At 38.2% G+C, this 19,453-nt stretch overlaps 1 protein-coding gene across 7 annotated transcripts; it reads left to right on the forward strand.

Annotated features, from left to right (window-relative positions):
* Positions 1–2,074: 2,074 nt before the first annotated feature.
* Positions 2,075–17,720, forward strand: LOC135605640 (TNF receptor-associated factor homolog 1b-like). 7 transcript variants are annotated; one of them, XR_010484484.1, is made up of 14 exons: positions 2,075–2,234; positions 2,762–2,985; positions 5,220–5,331; positions 8,460–8,548; positions 8,653–8,721; positions 8,815–8,944; positions 9,849–10,007; positions 10,171–10,534; positions 11,837–11,949; positions 12,374–12,524; positions 14,036–14,490; positions 14,571–14,769; positions 15,601–16,997; positions 17,103–17,720. XR_010484484.1 is itself a non-coding variant. In XM_065095981.1 (13 exons), exons 2-13 carry the CDS (start codon positions 2,799–2,801, stop codon positions 16,945–16,947), a joined length of 3,375 nt encoding a protein of 1,124 aa, XP_064952053.1. In that variant the 5' UTR covers positions 2,075–2,234; positions 2,762–2,798; the 3' UTR covers positions 16,948–17,089. The 7 variants fall into 7 exon arrangements, 1 of the variants encoding a protein (XP_064952053.1); XR_010484490.1 differs by having other exon boundaries at positions 12,377–12,524; XR_010484492.1 differs by having other exon boundaries at positions 9,849–9,998.
* The last annotated feature ends 1,733 nt before the right edge of the window (positions 17,721–19,453 follow it).

Genomic DNA, 19,453 nt, shown 5'->3' on the forward strand with positions numbered 1-19,453 from the left:
GAGACGTCGTTGACTTGACGTCTGTTGCCGAGCTGTCTTCGCGTTCCTGGGACCCACACTTCAACTTTGACTTGACGTCTGCTGCCGAGCTGTCATTTTCAGGTTGGATCATCGATCGACCCGATCCATTTGGCCCACACGATTCGATCGATGAAGCAACTTTGGGCCTTCAACACGCCAGTTGATGATCCAACCAGACCAACTTGCTCTATGGATTCGAGTCGATCGAGGAATCCACATCACAAGAGTTCGGGGTGGGTCGAATCAAACCCGATGCATGAGCATCGATTTCAATCTGACCTGACTCGACCTATTGCCACTTGATGCTGGTTTCAAGGTCAACAAGGAATCTCAATTGCGTGACGCCGTCCATATATCGTTCTACTTGTGCCGTGATACCACCCGACAAAGGATGGAGGATGAAGAGATCGAAGTGGTTATCTATTAGAAAAAGCCAGAGAGGTTTTAGAGTGATGGAAATTGTCCACGCTGGTGCCTATTTTGACTTTGATATGACGATACAATGGAACTCAAACCAGAGGAAATTAATGGCTCTTCTTCTTCCTCCTTTTTTGGCGTGGAGATGGATAGATGCGTATCAGCCTTTGGAACTCAAACCACCATTGGTCAACAATCTAAAAGAAATCATATATGATGTCGACGTTATAATCGATCAGTGCAAGCTCGAGGAATAGGCAAGACTGCTTAAGGTCGAAGGATCCACACGGCGAGCGGCTGAAACCTGACTCCTGCTCAGGGTATGGGTTTGTGTCTCCCAACAATTCACCGACAACTGGTGCAGGAGGCAGCCATTGCGAAGCTCGAACAAAAATAGCAACTCGAGAACACGGCGAAGAGGAGCTTACAGGTGCTGGATGATGTTTGGAGCAACCATGTCCGCTGGAGCCTCCTGCAGATGAATGGCGCTGATTCCCTGACAAAGATTGAGTAGCTTCCTTTGTTCTCCAGCCTTCCTGCAGTTAAAAGGCTTTAGATCAGCAGCTGCCCAGCTCCCAAGAAGCGGCGAGTCTCCAAAGTCTGCAACATCTGAGTTTGAAAAGGGATGTATCAATACGTGGAGTGCAGCGAAGAGCTGCGCTGCACAGGATTCCGCCACGAGCATCTGTCGCTGATGCTGCTTCCTCTTCCATGGAAAGGTCAAGGCAAGATGAAGGCTCTCTCACCGCAGGCGTATCGACCGCTTTGTGCTGTCCCCAACAGATCTCTCTTCTTCTCCGTGGGAGCAAGTCTCATCTCCTCTCCGACCGATGTGGCCTTCTTCGTTTCCATCGCCATTCCTCTTAGCATCGCACTCCCCAGCTCTGCGAGCTGAAGCGATCGATCCGCTGGAGCGTGGCGTTGACGAGAGACACGTGTGTAATTATCTATTTTACATCGCAAATTATATTTTATTGTTTATTTTTTTCTTTCTATTTTTAACCGCGAAAGCGTATTTATTTTACCACGTGCTCAACATATACGGACCCAAATCTTACCTTTCAAACTCGATCCGAATCCGAATCCAATAGAACCCTAATCCTCTCTCTTTTCCATGTATAAAATCACATTTATTTTATCTTTTTAGCATGTTGCAGTACAAAGACCGCTTTCTGTACGCGTTATACTGACAATACCTTTTAATTTAATTTTTTATATGAAAAATTACAACAACGAGAAATTAATTTAACATACTTGCCACGTGTCACCTACTTTTCCCCAGTTTTATTATTTATTCAAGAAATTGAAATAAAAATATAATACAATTAAAATATTCTTAGCTACATCAATGGATTATTAAATATAAAAAAATGTCGATAATTTAATTGGTAAAGAGATTAAAATTACCTAAAAAATATTAAAGAATATTAATGTCAATTAAATTTCAACTAACTGTCATTTTGACAGTCAACCAATGGGAGCTGCTACTGTAACGGTTTACGTACATATACGTTTTAGGTTTTCTGGGTTGAATATGATAAATTTAAATAGAGAGGCTACAAATTCAAATTGGTCCTTTGGAGGGATCTATTTGCAAATTTGCGCTTATTTTGCACCAAATTCTTCTCCCTTTTTTTTCCTTCCTTTCTGCTGCTTCCCAATCTCTTCCCCATCTCTCTCGCCTCTCTCTCGCCTCATCGTCAGCTCGTCCTTCGCTCACCGTCGAAGGCGAGTGGGAAGAAGGAGTTTTCAACTCGCTATCTCCAGCTCCTTGAGCTGCGCGGCGCTACCGCAAGGTACTCGATTTAGATCTGTTTCTTAGCTCGGGCTTGGCGCGGGTTCTTTCGTGTGGGCAGTCGATTGGTCCTCGGCGTGTCTATTGGAGGTTAATTTTTGGAATCGCTGGAGATTCTAGCTCGATTCCCATGTGGGATTTCTTCTTTGATTTGTGGCCCTGCGGTGCGGTTGGAGATGTTAGATTCGATTGGGCGTTTTGGTCTTGATTTGGTTTTCGAGGTTTATGGTTGCGGGAACACGAGGGAAAACTGAGATTGGTGAATGGCTCAGGTTTCTAATAGGATTTTTAGGGCTTGATTTGTGGCTTTCATGGAGCCTTTTCTTATGGGCATGGACTTGGAGCTTGTGGATTTCTTTTTTTGTTGACCTATTTCGTTTTTATGAATTCTAGAGCTGTAGTTTTTGCCATACTTTGTTTCAAGATTCTGTTTAGCAGTTCGGTATGGGTCATTCCGGCGAACAAAAATGGCAACATCTCTTCTTATGTCTTTTTTCTTCCTCCTCATGCATGTTCGTGTTTGATAAGTTTGTCAGGTGAAGAAGAGAAGGGATTTGTTTGGGCAATGACCGGAACTATAACGGAGGATTACGGAATGAGCCTTAGGTCTTCAGCTACAGAGGGAATGTTAAGCGAGCAGCGCTGCCCGTCCAGTGATTCAATCACGGAATGGCGGTCCTGCGAGCAGGTTGAGAATGGGACACCTTCCACTTCACCCCCATACTGGGATACTGATGATGACGATGATGGCAGTGAGATATCTTCCCCTCAGTTTGTTGTTTTTCTGTTCTTGTGAAGTATCTTCCTTGCAATCAGATCATGTGGTTTTGATTCTCTTTTGGGTATAATCAGTAGTTGTTTATTTTGTCATTTTAGATTTGTTTGCTTAAACATAAGTGTACTCATTGATGGACTTTAATCTCCATGCATCAAAAGATTTATGCTGCATTCTAAAAGCTGATTTACATGGCTTTATATTTAAATTAAGCTAGTCGCTTGAAACTAAAAATCTATTTCTTTTGTGCCACATTCACACATGAAATGGAACGAGCATCTATGTAGTTGATAAAACTGACTGATGTTGACATGTTATCAGACGGGTAATTAAAGTGATCTCTTTGTTTGTGTTTCTATTAATATATTGATTTGAATGCAGGTCTCACATAGTTTACATAATGTATAGAAACATGTTTGCTATTCTTTCTTAAGAATTTCCTCTGTGATTCTGCAGTCCCAGTTGACATTGCATCTTTCATTGGCCATAAATTTTAAATCTGAAGTCCTATCAAACAATCAGCTAAGTAGAGCTCCTGAAAAATATGGTGCCAGTTGCTTGCTACATGTGAAATTTAAGGGTTCTCCACATAAAAACTATAACTGATATATTTTTTCAGCTAGCTTCTGAACTATATTTCTGAATTGAAACATTAACATGTTAAGAAACCAACTACAAAATGTACCTTAGAATTCTGAGGAAAGATGCATATATAACAACTCAATTTGTCTATTGAATAGTTTTGAGTTCAATTTGCTTTTTTTGCAGTATGTCAGCTTTGACAATTCGGAAATTGTATATGAACTGCAAACAAGTTAGTAACACGATGAAATAGTGGGAAGTTGCTGTGCTGTTAGAAGCAAATGAGAAAATATACAAAAAGAAGTTCCAAACCCTTCAAATTTAATACCATGATGGATAGTAAAATAGGTTATGTATGAAGTGAAGTGGTCTTTCTATAGACCATTTACTTTGTAGTATGCGTTGTTCAAGAAATTTGATAGTCATGATTTCCTCTTATGTCAATTCCATTGAGTAACTTTACCTGAGGAGATGTTTGTTGGTCTGACAAACACACACTGGTGTTCGTTTGTGGGTCTGATGTACACTGAATGAAGTTGTTGTTTAGAAAAAATCATTGTTCTTTAAACAAGTTTCTGAAAGGTAGTCCTTTGTGTAACTGTTTAAAGTTGTATGCTTTTATTGTCTAATAGGTTCCTTGATGGAATGATCAATATCTGTCTTCCTCCTTTTTTCCTGCTAATCAAAATTTTGAATGTGAGATGCTGTACCATTTTTCTTTGGGTTATCACCTTGGTATCCAACAATAATAAATTTTTGTTGATATGCAAGTTTTTATAATATTAGAAACTATTGAAAGTGAGGTGTTGCATAATCATAACATTCAGTATACACACATTTGTGTTCATATTCCTGGATTTCATCCGATAGATAACTTCAGTATAGTGCTTCTTGTTCTTGAAGGTGAGCCTTTGTATTTACGTAAGGTTGCTTCACTCTGACATGGGTATCATGTTTTGAGCAGTAGAAGTAGCTTCTCCACATGCAGGTTTAAGACAGTGTATACACCTCACACCCTGCAGATGGAAGTCGTGTATGGGCTTCTCTGTACTGTTGTGCTCAATATATAATTGAGGCTATTGAGGTGGAACTCTGCAACCGATAATTTTGGTACTTAAACATCAACACAGATGGGACTTGGATTCCAGTCATTTTCTGTCTGATTCCTTCCTAGAACGGCTCTCTTATTGTTGTAATGGGACTTGCCATATTGTTGGATAGTCGATTTATGCCATCTTCTTTCTTTCAATGCTTGTATTCAATATATAATTCAGGCTACTTAGGTGGAACTCTGCAACTAATAATTTTAATTTTTTGATATAAACACAGATAAGACCTGTATTGTAGTCATTTTCTATGTCTAATTCCTTCCTGAAATAACTTCCTTGCTTTTGTAATGGGACATACCATATTGCTGGATAGTTAATTTATGTGATCTTCTCTCTTTGAGTGCTTGTATTGGTGTATGATTATACAAATGGTCTTTGAACAGATCCAGCTTACAGCCCTGAGAACTTGCTTTCAGGGTTGTATTGTTATCCTCTTGAGATGTTTGTTCTTTTTAAATTTTGCTTTTCGTAGCATTATCATTTTTCTTGAGATTGAACCTATGATGCAACATTCTTTTAGGATCAAAGACTTTCGAGCTCTATGGAAGATTTACGTGGAAGATTGAAAAATTTTCAACAATCAACAAAAGAGAATTGCGAAGTAATGCATTTGAAGTTGGAGGCTACAAGTGGTATAAACCTTATATAAAATTTTTGTGCCAATACTTCATTATTTTGTTTACTTGGTCATTAAGTCCCTGTCTTTTCACATTAATAATGGATGAACTTACTGGTCACTTACATGATAGACCTCGCTGGTGTATGTTATTTGCTGATGATGTTGTCTTAGTTAATAAGAGCCTTAGTGAAGTTAATTATAAACTTCAGCTATGGAGGTAAGTTTTAGAAACTAAAGGTTTCAGATTAAGTAGGATTAAAACTGAATATATAAATATAATTTTAGTGATTTTAGAAATAGACAAGAGGATATAGTTAAATTGGATGGACTAGAAGTCCTTTTAAGTAAAAGTTTTAGGTATCTTGGATCAATTATTCAACAAGATGGAGAGATTAATGATGATAGCATTCATAGAGTAAAAGCAGGATGATTAAAATGACGAAGGACGTTAGAAGTCTTGTGTGATCATCGGATACTTTTGAGATTGAAAAAAAAAATATAAGATCATTGTGAGACTAACAATGCTTTATGGATCTAAGTGTTGGACAGTTAAGAAAAAAACATATACAAAAAGTTTGTGCCGAGATAAGAATGTTGATATGGATGTGTGGAGTTACCAAAAAAGATAGGAAAAGAAATATTTTTATTCGTGAATAACTAGGTATCATTTCGATAGAAGATAAGATAAGAGAAAATCGTTTAAAATAGTACGAGCATATGCTTTGGAGACCTTTGGATGCGATAGTCAGAATAGATAAAATAATTAATGTTAGTGGTACGGAGAGAGATAAAGAAAAATCTAAAAGGACTTTAATAGAAGCTATAAATAAAGATTTAAGTATTCTGAATTTAACTAAACATATGACTTTTTACAGATCTTAATGGCAGCAAAAGATCCATGTAGTCGACCCAAATAGATGAGACTTACTGTTTTATTGTTGTTGTAGTCATTTTTTATATTGTTATTGTTTGTGCTTTACTTGCAGACACAATTGAGTGTAGTTCAATCTACTTGTTACTTGGGAACATTTGTGTAATTTACTTGAGAACAAAAAAAACAAATTAATGTATTCATTTAGCAAGCATTTCGTTGAGAGTGTGGGTTGGTCTTTACAAACACTCGAATTGGGATGGTTTCATGGGAGATATGAGAAAGTTTCATAATGGTCGACCTAATTTCAACCATCCAAAAGATAATGCTGAGTTCATATGCACCTTTAGGCAAAATAGGGATTTGTTTGAAATTCAAAATCACCCTAGACCAATGAAAAGTCTAGTAGGGGGATACAACTTTTTGTAAGGGTATCAATATTCACCTGAAAGGAACAAATAGACAAATGAGTTAACTAATCAAACCCAAAATCAAATAATGAAAAATTCTATCATCAGTCATATTTTTTATAATTAAGTTTCTACTGTCAGTACTATGATTTATATTAAGGAAAATAGTTGTTTTTGGTGCCTTGCTGCAGCTCTGGATAAGCTCACTTCTGTTCCTTGATTTGTTTAGTAACTTGTATTATACTAGTTTTGCCTAGCCACCTCTTAAATTTTGGTATTTGAAAAAAATTATCTAGCTACTTTACTTGAGAACAATGTTTAATTTGGTATACTATGCTTTAACAAAAGAGAATTGCTACAACATAATATCTTGTTTATTTTGCAAGCTGGAGATAAATGTGTGAACAATCAAAACAGGTTTTAATTTAATACACTCAGGCACATATGAACATATAATGTTTGTCATGTTGCTGTATGCTGTTGTGTTGAATATGTTGTTTATGTCTATAAAAAGATGGTAATTTATATACTCGAGCACATACTTGAACATGTTGAATATGTTGAACATACTTGAGCACATTATGTGCTTCTTTTGTTGTAATGGATTAAAGAGAAATATATACATGACGTCATCATATAATTCTGACACAGCCACATTACTGAATCAAACCTCTGGAGATATATATATATATATATATATATCTCCAAGTGTAGGATTTCCTGGAGCAGGCACATATGCTTGGTCAAACTTCTTTGACTCTCTTGAAATGCTCTTAAAGAGATGTCTATATGGAAAAAAAGTTAGTGGCTGCTTACTTTTGTTACCATTATAATTCTATAGATCTGGCAGATTATTTTTCCCATGGTGAGAAAAAGCTTTGATATTCCACAATGATTGTTTCATAGGATCAGCATCACCATTAAATACTATTCCGTACTTCCAACCCATTCCCAAAACATAACTTGTCCTACTTTTTAGTTTTCAGCTAGTTGCAAAGTGACCTTATTTCCATTTCTGTGTAGCTGTATATGAAGCATCAGACTTTTCTTTCTTACTTCAAATTTATATAACAGCGATGGAACCAAAAGGAAAAAAAAAAGGGAGGTGATGCAGTACCCATCTACAGCTTGTCATGCTTCCTAAAGTAGTTTCTAATCTTTATTGCAGCAGGACAGCACTTAAGCTCAAAGGTGCTTGTCACTGCTTTATATTGCATTTGTTTATCTTGATTATTGCAAATAAGTTTTAAATTTCTGGTCTAATACCAGTTCCAACACCTCATCGGATTGCTGTGATACTAGCTTGCTTGATGGTTTACTGGCTTGTACAGCCTAGTATCATTGATAAGTATAGATTGGTGCCGATCTACATGGTCTATGGAATGCACCGCTCGGACTGGTACCAAAACCCTGATTGAGAATTACCTTTACCAATTCCTTGTTCCTTTTACAAATTAATAATATTTTGTATGCTAGAACATGGATTGACATGCTGTTCCATACTGTTCAGCATGGATGATTACGTTGTCCGATGGAACGGCTAGATGAGGTCTGCCTTGTATTGTTGGAATACCTTGTACTAGAGTAGGTTGCCGTATGTGATTGCTTGTCACTACAGTTTAGTACAAGTACAAGACAAGTGACTTTCTTTATTTTTTGGTTATACCACAGAGACATTCTGGTCAAATGAATTTAGGTTGCATTGGTAGTAGCTGAAATGACATGTTTATTATTGCATCTAGGATCTTGAATAATTGTTATGTACTAATAGACATGCTTACTTATTCAGATATATCTCAATCTTATGTCTGTTGTGTAACTTTGGCTTAAGATGTAACAGTTTGTTAATTAATTTTGCAGGTACATTTTGATCTACCCACAGGGTTGTGATGTCTGCAATCATCTTTCATTATTTCTTTGTGTTGCTAATCATGACAAACTTCTCCCAGGTTTGCAGCATGGCTTTTTTCTGTTCTTTTTGGCTAAGTAGAGCCTGATTTCTAAATTTCAATAGCAAACCTTATAATTCCTTTGTAATTCATGATGTTGGAAGGATGGAGTCATTTTGCGCAGTTTACAATAGCTGTAGTCAACAAAGACCCAAAGAAATCAAAGTACTCTGGTCAGTCAATCATCAGATGATCTAACCTTACAGAAAGTCAACTTAGCCTTCACTAAGCTGCATTAAAGCTTATGCTTGTAAAGAAATTTGCAGATACATTACATAGGTTTTGGAAAAAGGAGCATGATTGGGGTTGGAAAAAGTTCATGGAGTTATCTAAAGTGTATGATGGCTTTATTGTTGCTGACACTCTTGTTATTAAAGCCCAAGTCCAAGTTATCAGGTAAACATTACATATATCTGTTTCTAGTTCCTAGTCCATAATATTAATATCTGTTTATAACTTGATTGGTTAGTTAAACAACTCTTGACAGGAACAAAAAATTAGAATCTGTAGTTGACATAGATGCACATGTTAATGTGGTCACGGTTCATAGTTTGCCTTGTGCATTTTGTTATGTTGATTTCAGTAAAAATGTGGGGAAGCGATATGTTTGAAACATGGTTTAAAATACTAGTCAAATTAGTATGTACTGACCGAAATTTACAGGTCCAACCAAACATTAAAAATGAAACTATAAGATTGGTACTGCTCATTATAAAGTTTTCTATCATTTTCTAGACACACAAGTCGTTATATCACTCTATATCTTGGAACTATAAAGGCAATCTGGTACACCAATTTCTGAAACCTTAATTGGACTGGTATATGTAATCTTTGTCTAGAGGTTTAGACCCATCTGGCTTATTAAAGAAGCATGTGTAACCAAGTTTTTCAATCTTTTCTGCATGGTGTTCTGTTGACTTCGTACTTTGGATTATAACTTGGTAAATGAGATGAAAGACATAATGACTGAAGATCTCTTAGTTCAATGTTGTTGACCTTGAATGCAGTGGTGTTCCAATACTTATTTTTTTGATATGTGTGCAGATATGGATACTTGACCTTAATCTTGTTTCTATTGAGAGCAGTACTTAGTTTTTACATATTTAATTTGGGCTGCATATTCTCATCGTTGTTTTGTTTATATACGGATACCTATTATAAATTCTCAGGTTTTTTCTAAGGACCATTTTGCTTGGAAATCTCTATTGTACTTACTATGATAGTTTATTATTTTATTTTGCGTGAGGACATTTTGTTGATCTTTACATATGTTTCTTCATTTGTGCAACTGAAACTTCAGGGAGAAGGCAGACCGCCCTTTTCGTTGTCTTGATTGCCAATACAGGAGGGAACTGGTCCGAGTATATTTGTCAAATGTAGAGAAGGTTTGCCGGCATTTTCTAGAAGAGAGAATAGGCAAGCTTAGCAAGTTTGTTGAGGATAAAGTGAGGTGGTCTGGGTAAACATTTTTCTGAGTTAATAGTTTAAAATGAGCCCTTGTATTACTCTTACCTTTTAATTTTATCAAAAGTTGCTGCATCTGGTTTTCTACCTCCTGATGGCATTAAGATTCCCTTTTGGCATATGCAAGTTTGTGACCAAATATTGTTTGGATGTTGCAGTTTTCGTGCCTTTTGGTTCGGAATGGATCTAAATTCTAGGTGGCGCATGTCAAGAGACAGAACAGATGCTATACTGAAAGCAGTTGTTAAACATTTTTTCATAGAGAAAGAAGTCACATCTACTTTGGTTATGGATTCTCTATACAGTGGGCTAAAGGCTCTTGAATTTCAGAGCAAGAACATGAAAGGAAGAGCTAGATTAGTGGATTTGGAAGAATTACCATCTCCTATGATCCTAGTTGATAAAGATTTGTTTGTATTGGCTGATGATGTAATTCTTCTGATTGAAAGAGTGGTATCAGACTCCTTGCCTCATCAGCCTTTGCCTTCGAAAGATGACAAGTGTCCACAGAATCGTACCAAGGTAGGTAAAGAACACTTTTTAGTCTGCTATCTAGGTAGACATGTTGTATGCCTTAATCTGGATGAATTTTGTTTGTCAATGGAAGTGACAATTTTTTTTCCATAAAATTCTATGAGAAATATCTAGGTTCTTTTGTGAGGTTTCCCATTTTAGCAGATGTACTTAGCTTTTGGCTTATGGAAATTTCTTGTATTATTTAGTATGCATCATTATATATTTAAGGGCTATTGTGTAAGTGCTGTTGGGTTCAATTTTCTGTTATGACCACAATTTGCAAGTTTGATGAAATGTGGTGGTTTGCAATCTGTAATCTTCCTGATAGTTACATAATTTGGGAACCTATAGTTAGTTTAGGGGATTATTATTTTTGCTTTTAAGATGGGTGTTATTCCTACTGTTAATGGCTAAGGATTGAGATATCTCTAGGCCATTTGTTGAGCTTTAATTATTTATAAGTGTAGCCGACCCTAATTAACGATGACTGCTAAGAAGATAATACTGAGGTATGGATGCTCAATTTCCTTATATGTATATTGTAATGTGTGGTTCTGTAAGGAACAACTCCTCTTAATTAATGCTTATCAACTTTGTGGAAACATAAGAACTTCCAACCAACAACTGAGAGGCTAAACCAATACTATGATAAGCTATTTACTTTATAGGAGATATAAACTCATGCCTTTCCTCTTGCACTCACTTGGTACTCGTACTTTTTAAGATGTGGGAGAAAAGGTACTTCCACTGTCCCATAAAATCCTTTTGGGTTTACGTAGTACTCATTGGCTCAATCTAGATGGTCAAATATCTTCATAGTGCATACAATAAATTTTTTTCTTCCAAATTGTATTCATGGGAACCCTTGACATTGACTTGGTAGTCTAATCCAAAATTTAGTCATGTTTGTTAGGATTTAGAATTTGGTTCTAAGGCAACTAAATTTGGCAACTTTCCATTTTGTTTGTGTTGTAAATATTCAGTAGATGCATGCTCATGTTTCTTGATGTTTATGCATCCTGTCTAGTTTAAAATTTTGTGCTGTTCAGTGTTGATTATGAACATCTTCATTTAATAGAATTGACATCACTATCTCTCTTATCTCTGGTTTTGGAAAAACATAAACATTGATTTTTTATTTAGGAAATCTTGTTAATGTGTACATAGTTTGCCATACAATAGACATTGCTGGCTTTCCCCACAGTCTGTTGTTTTGATAAAGTTTCACATAATATAAATCTTGGGCATCAAACTCCCATCTTTCAGACCTCTAGTCCCTAATATACACTAACCAAGTTACATATGTAGGATGGAAGCTCTGGGGATGAGTTTAATAAGGACTCCATTGAGCGTGATGAAAAGCGACTTATGGAGCTGGGTCGTAGGACAATTGAAATTTTTGTCCTAGCTCACATATTCAGGTAACTAACTTATCTCTGACGTTACTGGTTGCATTTGTAACCAAGTTTTACATTACCCTGTTATGTCAGTACACTATGAAGATTCTTTGTGCAATTAATTATTGACCAGGCCATGCTTAATCCTTTTAGATCAGTTTATGAACAGTAATGTTCTAGATATATCTTTCTAAAATGTCTAACCATATACCTTTAAGCATTTCACAAGCCATTCAGGTTGAGTGTTTCATGTGTGCAAGTAAATGTGGTCCTAATGCTCTTTTAATTAAAGTAGTGAAATTTAAATTTTATGAACTACCTTTTTTTATATATGTTACAGTTTGATGTTGTCATTAGTATTTGTTTCTTATTTATTCAAATTGTCCGTGGACTAATCTATGGGATCTTTTTTGTCCTTAATGTCTATGTTCTTTTATGTTGCGGGCAGCAGTAGAATTGAAGTTTCCTACCAGGAGGCTGTTGCTCTAAAGAGGCAAGAGGAGCTTATTCGGGAGGAGGAAGCTGCTGGCCAGGTTGAACATGAGCTTAAGTCAAAGCGTGGTGCTGCTGAAAAGGAAAAACGTGCAAAGAAAAAACAGGTGGGGTTTTGATTCTGTCAATATTTTGGGAATTGTGCATTGGAGACCTATATGTTAGCATCATGGGCACTGTTTAGGTTGGAAGTTTATGTGAACACTTTTTGAACCCTCAGAATATGACACATATGAATTATGACAAATATGACCAAATTACCTGGCCTTTGTTTAAGACAAAATTTTCTATGAATAATGGTGTCTAAGAGTGTATAGAAATCCTAAATTCTTTCTTATGTGCTTTACTTATTCTCCCGCATTCTGTCTGTGAAAGCCTTAGCCTCACCCATCCCTTTAATTGATCACCTCCCTCTAGACCCTCTCTTCATTTTTCCTGTTCTGCTCTTGAGAGACTCGAAATATATTCATGAGCAGCTGGAACTTGAGCTTGGTTTTATCTCAGGTTCATTTTATTTCTGAACATATGCACCATGGTTATAAAGACCGACAGTTTCTCTCAGGATGGTCAGCTTTCACCACTTTGGTAGGGGTCAACATGCGGACTAGGTGATTTTGCTTGATTTTGTTTGGGATAAGTTGTATGGCCTAGTATGCTTACTGTATACTAAGTATCTGGTGGTAAGCCTAATGTTTGTACCTATATTATTTTCTTTTTAAATTTATGACAGTTGTCACCGTTGTCAATCTTTCTTTTTTCTTCTTTCCCTCCGCCTTTCCATCTCTTTATGTCCCTGACTATTCCTCTCTTTCTCTCTCTTTTCCTTTGCCGCTGCCTCCTCCAACCAACACTGCTGCCACCTCATCACTGCCATGCTGCCTTTGTCTCCTCCACCCCCATGTTGCTGCTGCCTTCACCTATTCTCTCACTAGGTCACCACTTCTTCCTCTTCCACGTTTTCCTCCTTAATTCTTCTTCTCTTTCTCCTTCTCTGTGCCCCCCTCTCCTCCTCCTCCCCTTGCCAGACCCATCTGTCGGCACAGGAGCATAAAGATGCATTGTATGTCCAACCCTCCTGATACCTTACCGGTCCACCCAGGGACAAGTACAGGTTCCGGACTGAAATTTTAAACCTTGATATGAACCTTCTGAGCTCAAGTCAATCATAAAAACCCATATGTTCATTTGAAGCAAACACAAGCAGGGATCCATTCATGCTTGACTTATTCACCGATGGAATCTATTGCTGATCCTTCTAGATTGTCAGATCGTGTTTATTCTTGGTAAGTCAATTGCATTTTGATTTTAGAGGAGGTGACAAAACTTAAAACTTGTTGATGTTCACATGAAACCATCTCTAAGTCCAATATAACTTATCCTATGCTGCATTAGACTTTATGAGTTTTATTGTAGTTGCTTTCTTTGCAAACTCCTACAGGCATCGTGTCTCTTTGTTCTTTTTGAGCTTTTACATCATTTTTGCAATTGAAAAGATATACAGTAGCTTTTCCCCTTTATTTTTTAGCTTTGGTGTTTGATTAACTTCAGTTTCATAATTCAAGAATAGAAGTTGATGAGTTTGTAGTCTGCTTAATCTTGTTCTTTACTCTTGTTCCAGGCTAAACAGAAGCATAATAGTCGCAAGGGTAAAGACAAAGTAAAGGACGTGAGGTGTAATCAAGCACAGGAGAGGCTCCAACAAGAAACTCCTTTGGAAGAGCGAACTTCAGATAGCTTCTCCTCTGGGCAGGTAGAATTGATTATTGAAAAGATTGATGCACGAGAAGATGTGTCTGAGACTGGAGATGATGTTGCTGAGGTGCTTCAACCTGATTTAGATGACAGAGATACCAGTCCTACTAATTGGGACACAGATACATCAGAAATTCATCTGATCACTGAAGCTAGTGGCAGCGATGTGCAAAATGGACAAACTGAAAAGAGGAGTCAATCTGTTATGGATGATAGCTCCTCAACGTGCTCAACCGACTCAGTTCCTTCTGCTTTCATGAGTGGACCATATAAAGGAAACATTTTACCAAACAACAATGGTGCACAGTCTTCTCCAAACAGGTAAATATAGATATGAGCATATTATGTTGTGGTGGCTGTAACACCTGGAGTTTTTAACGAGTGACAAACTGTATATGCAGAAGAAAAAATCATTGGAGTAGAGAAACAAACAACCGCATAAGTTTAACTCATGGTGGGCAAATTCCACCTGAAACTACTTCTGTTGATGGCCATTCACATGATGCTACTGGCAGCAAGGCTTCCCAACCTGAATTGGAGGCCACTGGATTCTCCTTCAAGAATGAGATACAGCATCTTGGCAAAAATTTAGCCAGGAAGGTGGAGTTTATTGATACATTGACGTTTTATTTTTGCATTGGGGGTTTTATGATCATTCCAAACTTATATATGTTCCATATGTTAGATGTTGCTTCTTTGTTTGTTCTATACTTGACTATGCAGTAATGCCTACTTGGTGTAGTTTACTATAAATTTCTAGAGACATGCATGTCTGACCATTGTGCAGCTTTATGAATGACATTGTATGGTTATTGTGGCTTGTTCTGACATGCTTGCTGCTATTACAACTTGTACTGTAAATATTTTGGGGACAGCTTGGCATTGGCCTCAAATGTAGCGCCAATTGATGTGTCCAGTTATGTATACACTAATTCTCGTCTGTTCTATTGTTTCCTTGACTTTTTTGAAAATGCAGCTATGCTTATTATTTGTGTTTTTGAGAGCTCTGAATTTCTTATTTGTTCCCTGAAATGAAATGTTATCTTGAAGTTCCCATTGCCTAGTGCTGCTTTAATGTCAATTAATTGTCTTTGTTGCATTGTTCTGGATTCGCCTGAGTACATCTGAACTATTAGCTTTCTCTTGATTGAAAGTAATACTTTAGCACATAGTCTTTTTGGTGAGTCTTGCCGAAGTTATTAAGCTTGAATAAGGTCATTGCCTGCTGTTTCATTTTAGGATTGACATGATTGTGTCATCTGCATAATTCCCTTATTCGAGTTTCTTTCATATCCCTGTATCTATCTACTAGGAGTGTATAATCTCTTTGTGCTGATCTTGTCAAACCTTGAACATTTTACTTGGTGTTCGATAATGTTATTGAAGTTACTCAGCAAGCAACTTAATTTCATGACTTTTTCTTTCTCCCAGGAGGAAGTTTCTTCTCTACAAAAGAAATCAACATCCAAAGATCAGGTTGATGCGGAGAGTCAATCCTCTTCATCTGGCCTCGGTAAAAAGCCACTCAGCACTATTCAGCAGCCAAAGCATTCCTCAGTTGTCACCACCTCCACCACTGCCATCACGGCTGCTATCACCACAGTGGAGCCAGCTTCTTCTAAAGAGGCAACATCGAGTAGCACATCTCAAACCGAAAAGATTCTTGTTCTTGCATCAGGATCAGCACCAGTTTCGTCCAGTTCCCAGTCTGAAGCTCAGAAGCAGAACATGCCATTAAAGATTAATACTTCTCATCAAGACAATGCAATATCACGGCCTTCCAGTGCTCCTCTTGTCCCGGCACCAAGGCCACCTGCTTCCATCGCTTCCACAGTTCAAGCAGTACCTCTCCTTTCACGCTCTGTTAGTGCAGCTGGTCGATTGGGAACTGATCCATCACCATCTGCCCCAAGTTATATTCTGCAGTCATACAGGAATGCGATAATCGGTAAAACTATGCGTGCAAGGAGGTCTGATATTATTGATGAGACTACTTCCTCAGGCCAAAGTGTTTCATGCTCACAGTCTCCATCGGTATGCCTATCATCTGCCTCTATGCTTCCGCCTCAGGCCCTTGTAAGGAAGGACCAGACATCAGTTCGACCTGGCTTGACCTTTGGTTGCCTCAAGCCGGAAGTAGTCCATAGCCATCATCCGCGGATAGATGACAGCTACCATGAATCCAGCAGCAGCAGTCAGAGGATTGGTTCATCTCTTGTGGATAACATGCAGAAGCTTGACATTGATAATAATTTGTGGAAAGAACAATATCCAGCTGAGATTGCTTCCAGGATTACTCCGTATCAGGACCAAGGTACGGTGGCAGAGGAGTTTCCTCACCTCGACATTATCAATGACTTGCTCGATGATGAACAAAACATTGAACGGGCAGCTAGAGGTCCACAACATGGCTTCAATAGGCAGTATTCTTTGCCAAGTAATTTGTTTGCTGCTGAGTTTGGATCATTAGGTGGCTCTGGCCGGTTTGACCATTCAGATCAGTACTATGAAGAGGGTTTCCTTGGGGGCTACGGCACTTCCGCTAACCCCCTTCAAGGGCTGAGGGATGGAGCTCTCCAGCAGATGGATCTTTCATCATATTCTAATAACCATAGCCAGCTTGATGGATTGATGCGGAACCATTGGCCTTATGGGAACACTGATCCATCCATGCTCAGATTGGGGGACGGGGATGCTAATACGTACCCTTACCAGTTCCGAGTCTATCGTGCAAGAGGTGGAAACAGATACTTGTATCATCCTGCTAATGGGCCTTGAGAGCACATAATAGGATTGACCATTTGGTCATAACAATGATTATAATCCAGGTAATCTGTTCTTCTGAGCTTTCCGGTGAGATGTAATTCTTTCCTTGTTTTTTCCACTTAAAGAAAGGCATTTCGTAGAGAGTGATTTTGCATTTCCTTTCATAGCGCCATCTGCTCTTGAATGTTTCTCGAGTTTTTCTTGCCGGCGGAAGCGGAACCTGAATTTGTCTGCTTGCCTCGAGTGCGGAGGTGAGGTGCTAATTCTACTTATTTACTGGCATGTGTCTTTCATGTTTAAATAGGAAGCCATACGAACATTTAGTATTCCCCCCTACAAGCAAATTTCCGAATTCTGAAGCTGATTCATGTGATTTTTCAACGCCACCCATAGCAAATTTACCTTTGCCTGTTTGGTTTATTAAGATTACTTTCTCTTATGTTTTATATTCTTTCTGATGACATTACGGAATATCGACTTGGAGAAAGGGTTATTGTGAGCATCCATGTTTGAAGTTCATCCTGTAACCTTTTGAGTCGTGGAAAAGGGAAACTCTTAGGTTAGGTTATTAATTGCATGTGTTGGAGCTGTTGCTTCCGTGAAAGAATCAGAATAAGTTGGGACTTAAAATTGGCATTGATCGTTACAACAGTGTAAGCTTTGGAAAAGCTCAAATGCAACAATCTTGTTCAATTTTTCTCTCTTCTCATGATGTTCCAGGCAATTATTATTTACTGTCAAGAATGTTGATTATTTATTTATGAATTCCAACTTTTGATTCGTCATGCTTTTCCAAACCATTATTTTTATATTCACGATGTTAATGTTTGGCACAGAACATGCAGTTATTCTCAGCCATAAACATCTATCGGACATGTTCATAATATTTTTAATTTCGGATGTATCGGATGGTACATATCGGTCCATCAGCCTATCGACACATGGGTCTTCCGTTATCGGTATGAATCTCATGATGTCGATCTTAACATTTTGATCCTAAGAGAGGAGTAGGAGAGAGAGAGAGAGAGGAAAGGAGAAAGTGAGGGTGAGGGATGGGGTTGTGTCGTCTCGAGGTTGGATAGGTGCGTGGGAGGACGACGAAGTTCGTCGGGAGGGATGCAGTGACAATGGAGGGTGATCAAGTAGAAGTGTTGACGCGGAAGGTGAGTTTCGTGGGGTCGGGGTCGGGGTCGGGGTCACAGGTCCTTATTGATTATGTCAAGTCAACTAACTCGCATCCGCTGTGGTTGAATCAACCTGTATTTACTCATTAGAATTTTGGCATACTGCATTAGCAATTCTATATATATCAGTCATCCAATTCATCATCTTCTGGATGATCATTTTATCTGTTATTCTCAAGACAGATGCAAATCCAATAATCAATCACTCGACACCTTTTAATAAAGAACTGCAAAAAGAGTTGCATATCTAAAGACCACTTATCGTTTTGGTGAACATAACATAGCAAAATTAGAAATGCGACGCCATTTTTGTTGCATAATACCACAGCCTCGTACCATAATATGTTGCTGTGATGGACAACGCTAAGGAGGCCATCCTCCTCCGATGCTGCGCCTAAACATAACAACTTTATTGCCGTGATGGACAACTCTAAGGAGGACATCCTCCTCCGATGCTGCACCTAAACGGCTCCTGCGTCGGCTTCCCCGGAGGATTAACCTCGGTAACCGGGGCGCGTTGCTCGCAGTGCTGCTCGCCATTGCCGTCCACCCAGCAATCCGTGGGAGTGTCGGGGCTGGACCCGTCATCCGCTTCATCCAAAAGCCTCGCCGCCTGCGCGCACTGCGTGGTCGACAGCCATAGCACGACGGAGACGAGGAGGAGGAGGAGGAAGAAGACGACTCTTCTTCCACGGGCGCAGCTCATCCCTCGTATGTAGGCCCCTGCAAACGCTTCCATCTATACCCACACCCATATATAGGCACCGTCGTCTCCGCTTCCGTTTACTTGGGGCGGCCGGTGCTCGCTCCACAGCTTTCGTTCGTGGCGTATCGGTTGGGGCTCTCATCACTGGCTTAATTGTGAGCGTGTGAGGCCCACACGGTTCTAAGAAATATATCTATCATCCGGCCGGAAAGAAGTAAAAAGACTGAACACATTCACACCACATCAGATCCTTTCAACCAAGTAGTACTCTCAAATTTGTATCTATTTTTCATGATGTTATGCATAGATCAAATATTATTTCATGTTCAATTCCTCATAAACGTCTTCCACAATGAACTATAAGTTCAATTTTAAGTAAATATTTTCTTCTATCCGAAAAAAATAATGATATGATTCATCTTTTTCTTGTACATTTACTCTTTATTTCCCCAACCTCTGGCATAACAGATCAAAAAAAAAATAAAAATAATATTTTTGTTAACTGATGTTTTCATAATATATAGTTGAGTTGAAGTGAAATGTTATTTAACATTGTTTACATTTTTTTTTTTCCTACTACTTGAAAAAAAAAAAGAAAAAGAGTGATTGTGTGTGTAATAACTCTAAT

The sequence above is a fragment of the Musa acuminata genome, chromosome BXJ1-2, assembly GCF_036884655.1.
Source record: "Musa acuminata AAA Group cultivar baxijiao chromosome BXJ1-2, Cavendish_Baxijiao_AAA, whole genome shotgun sequence".
Lineage (NCBI taxonomy): Eukaryota > Viridiplantae > Streptophyta > Magnoliopsida > Zingiberales > Musaceae > Musa > Musa acuminata.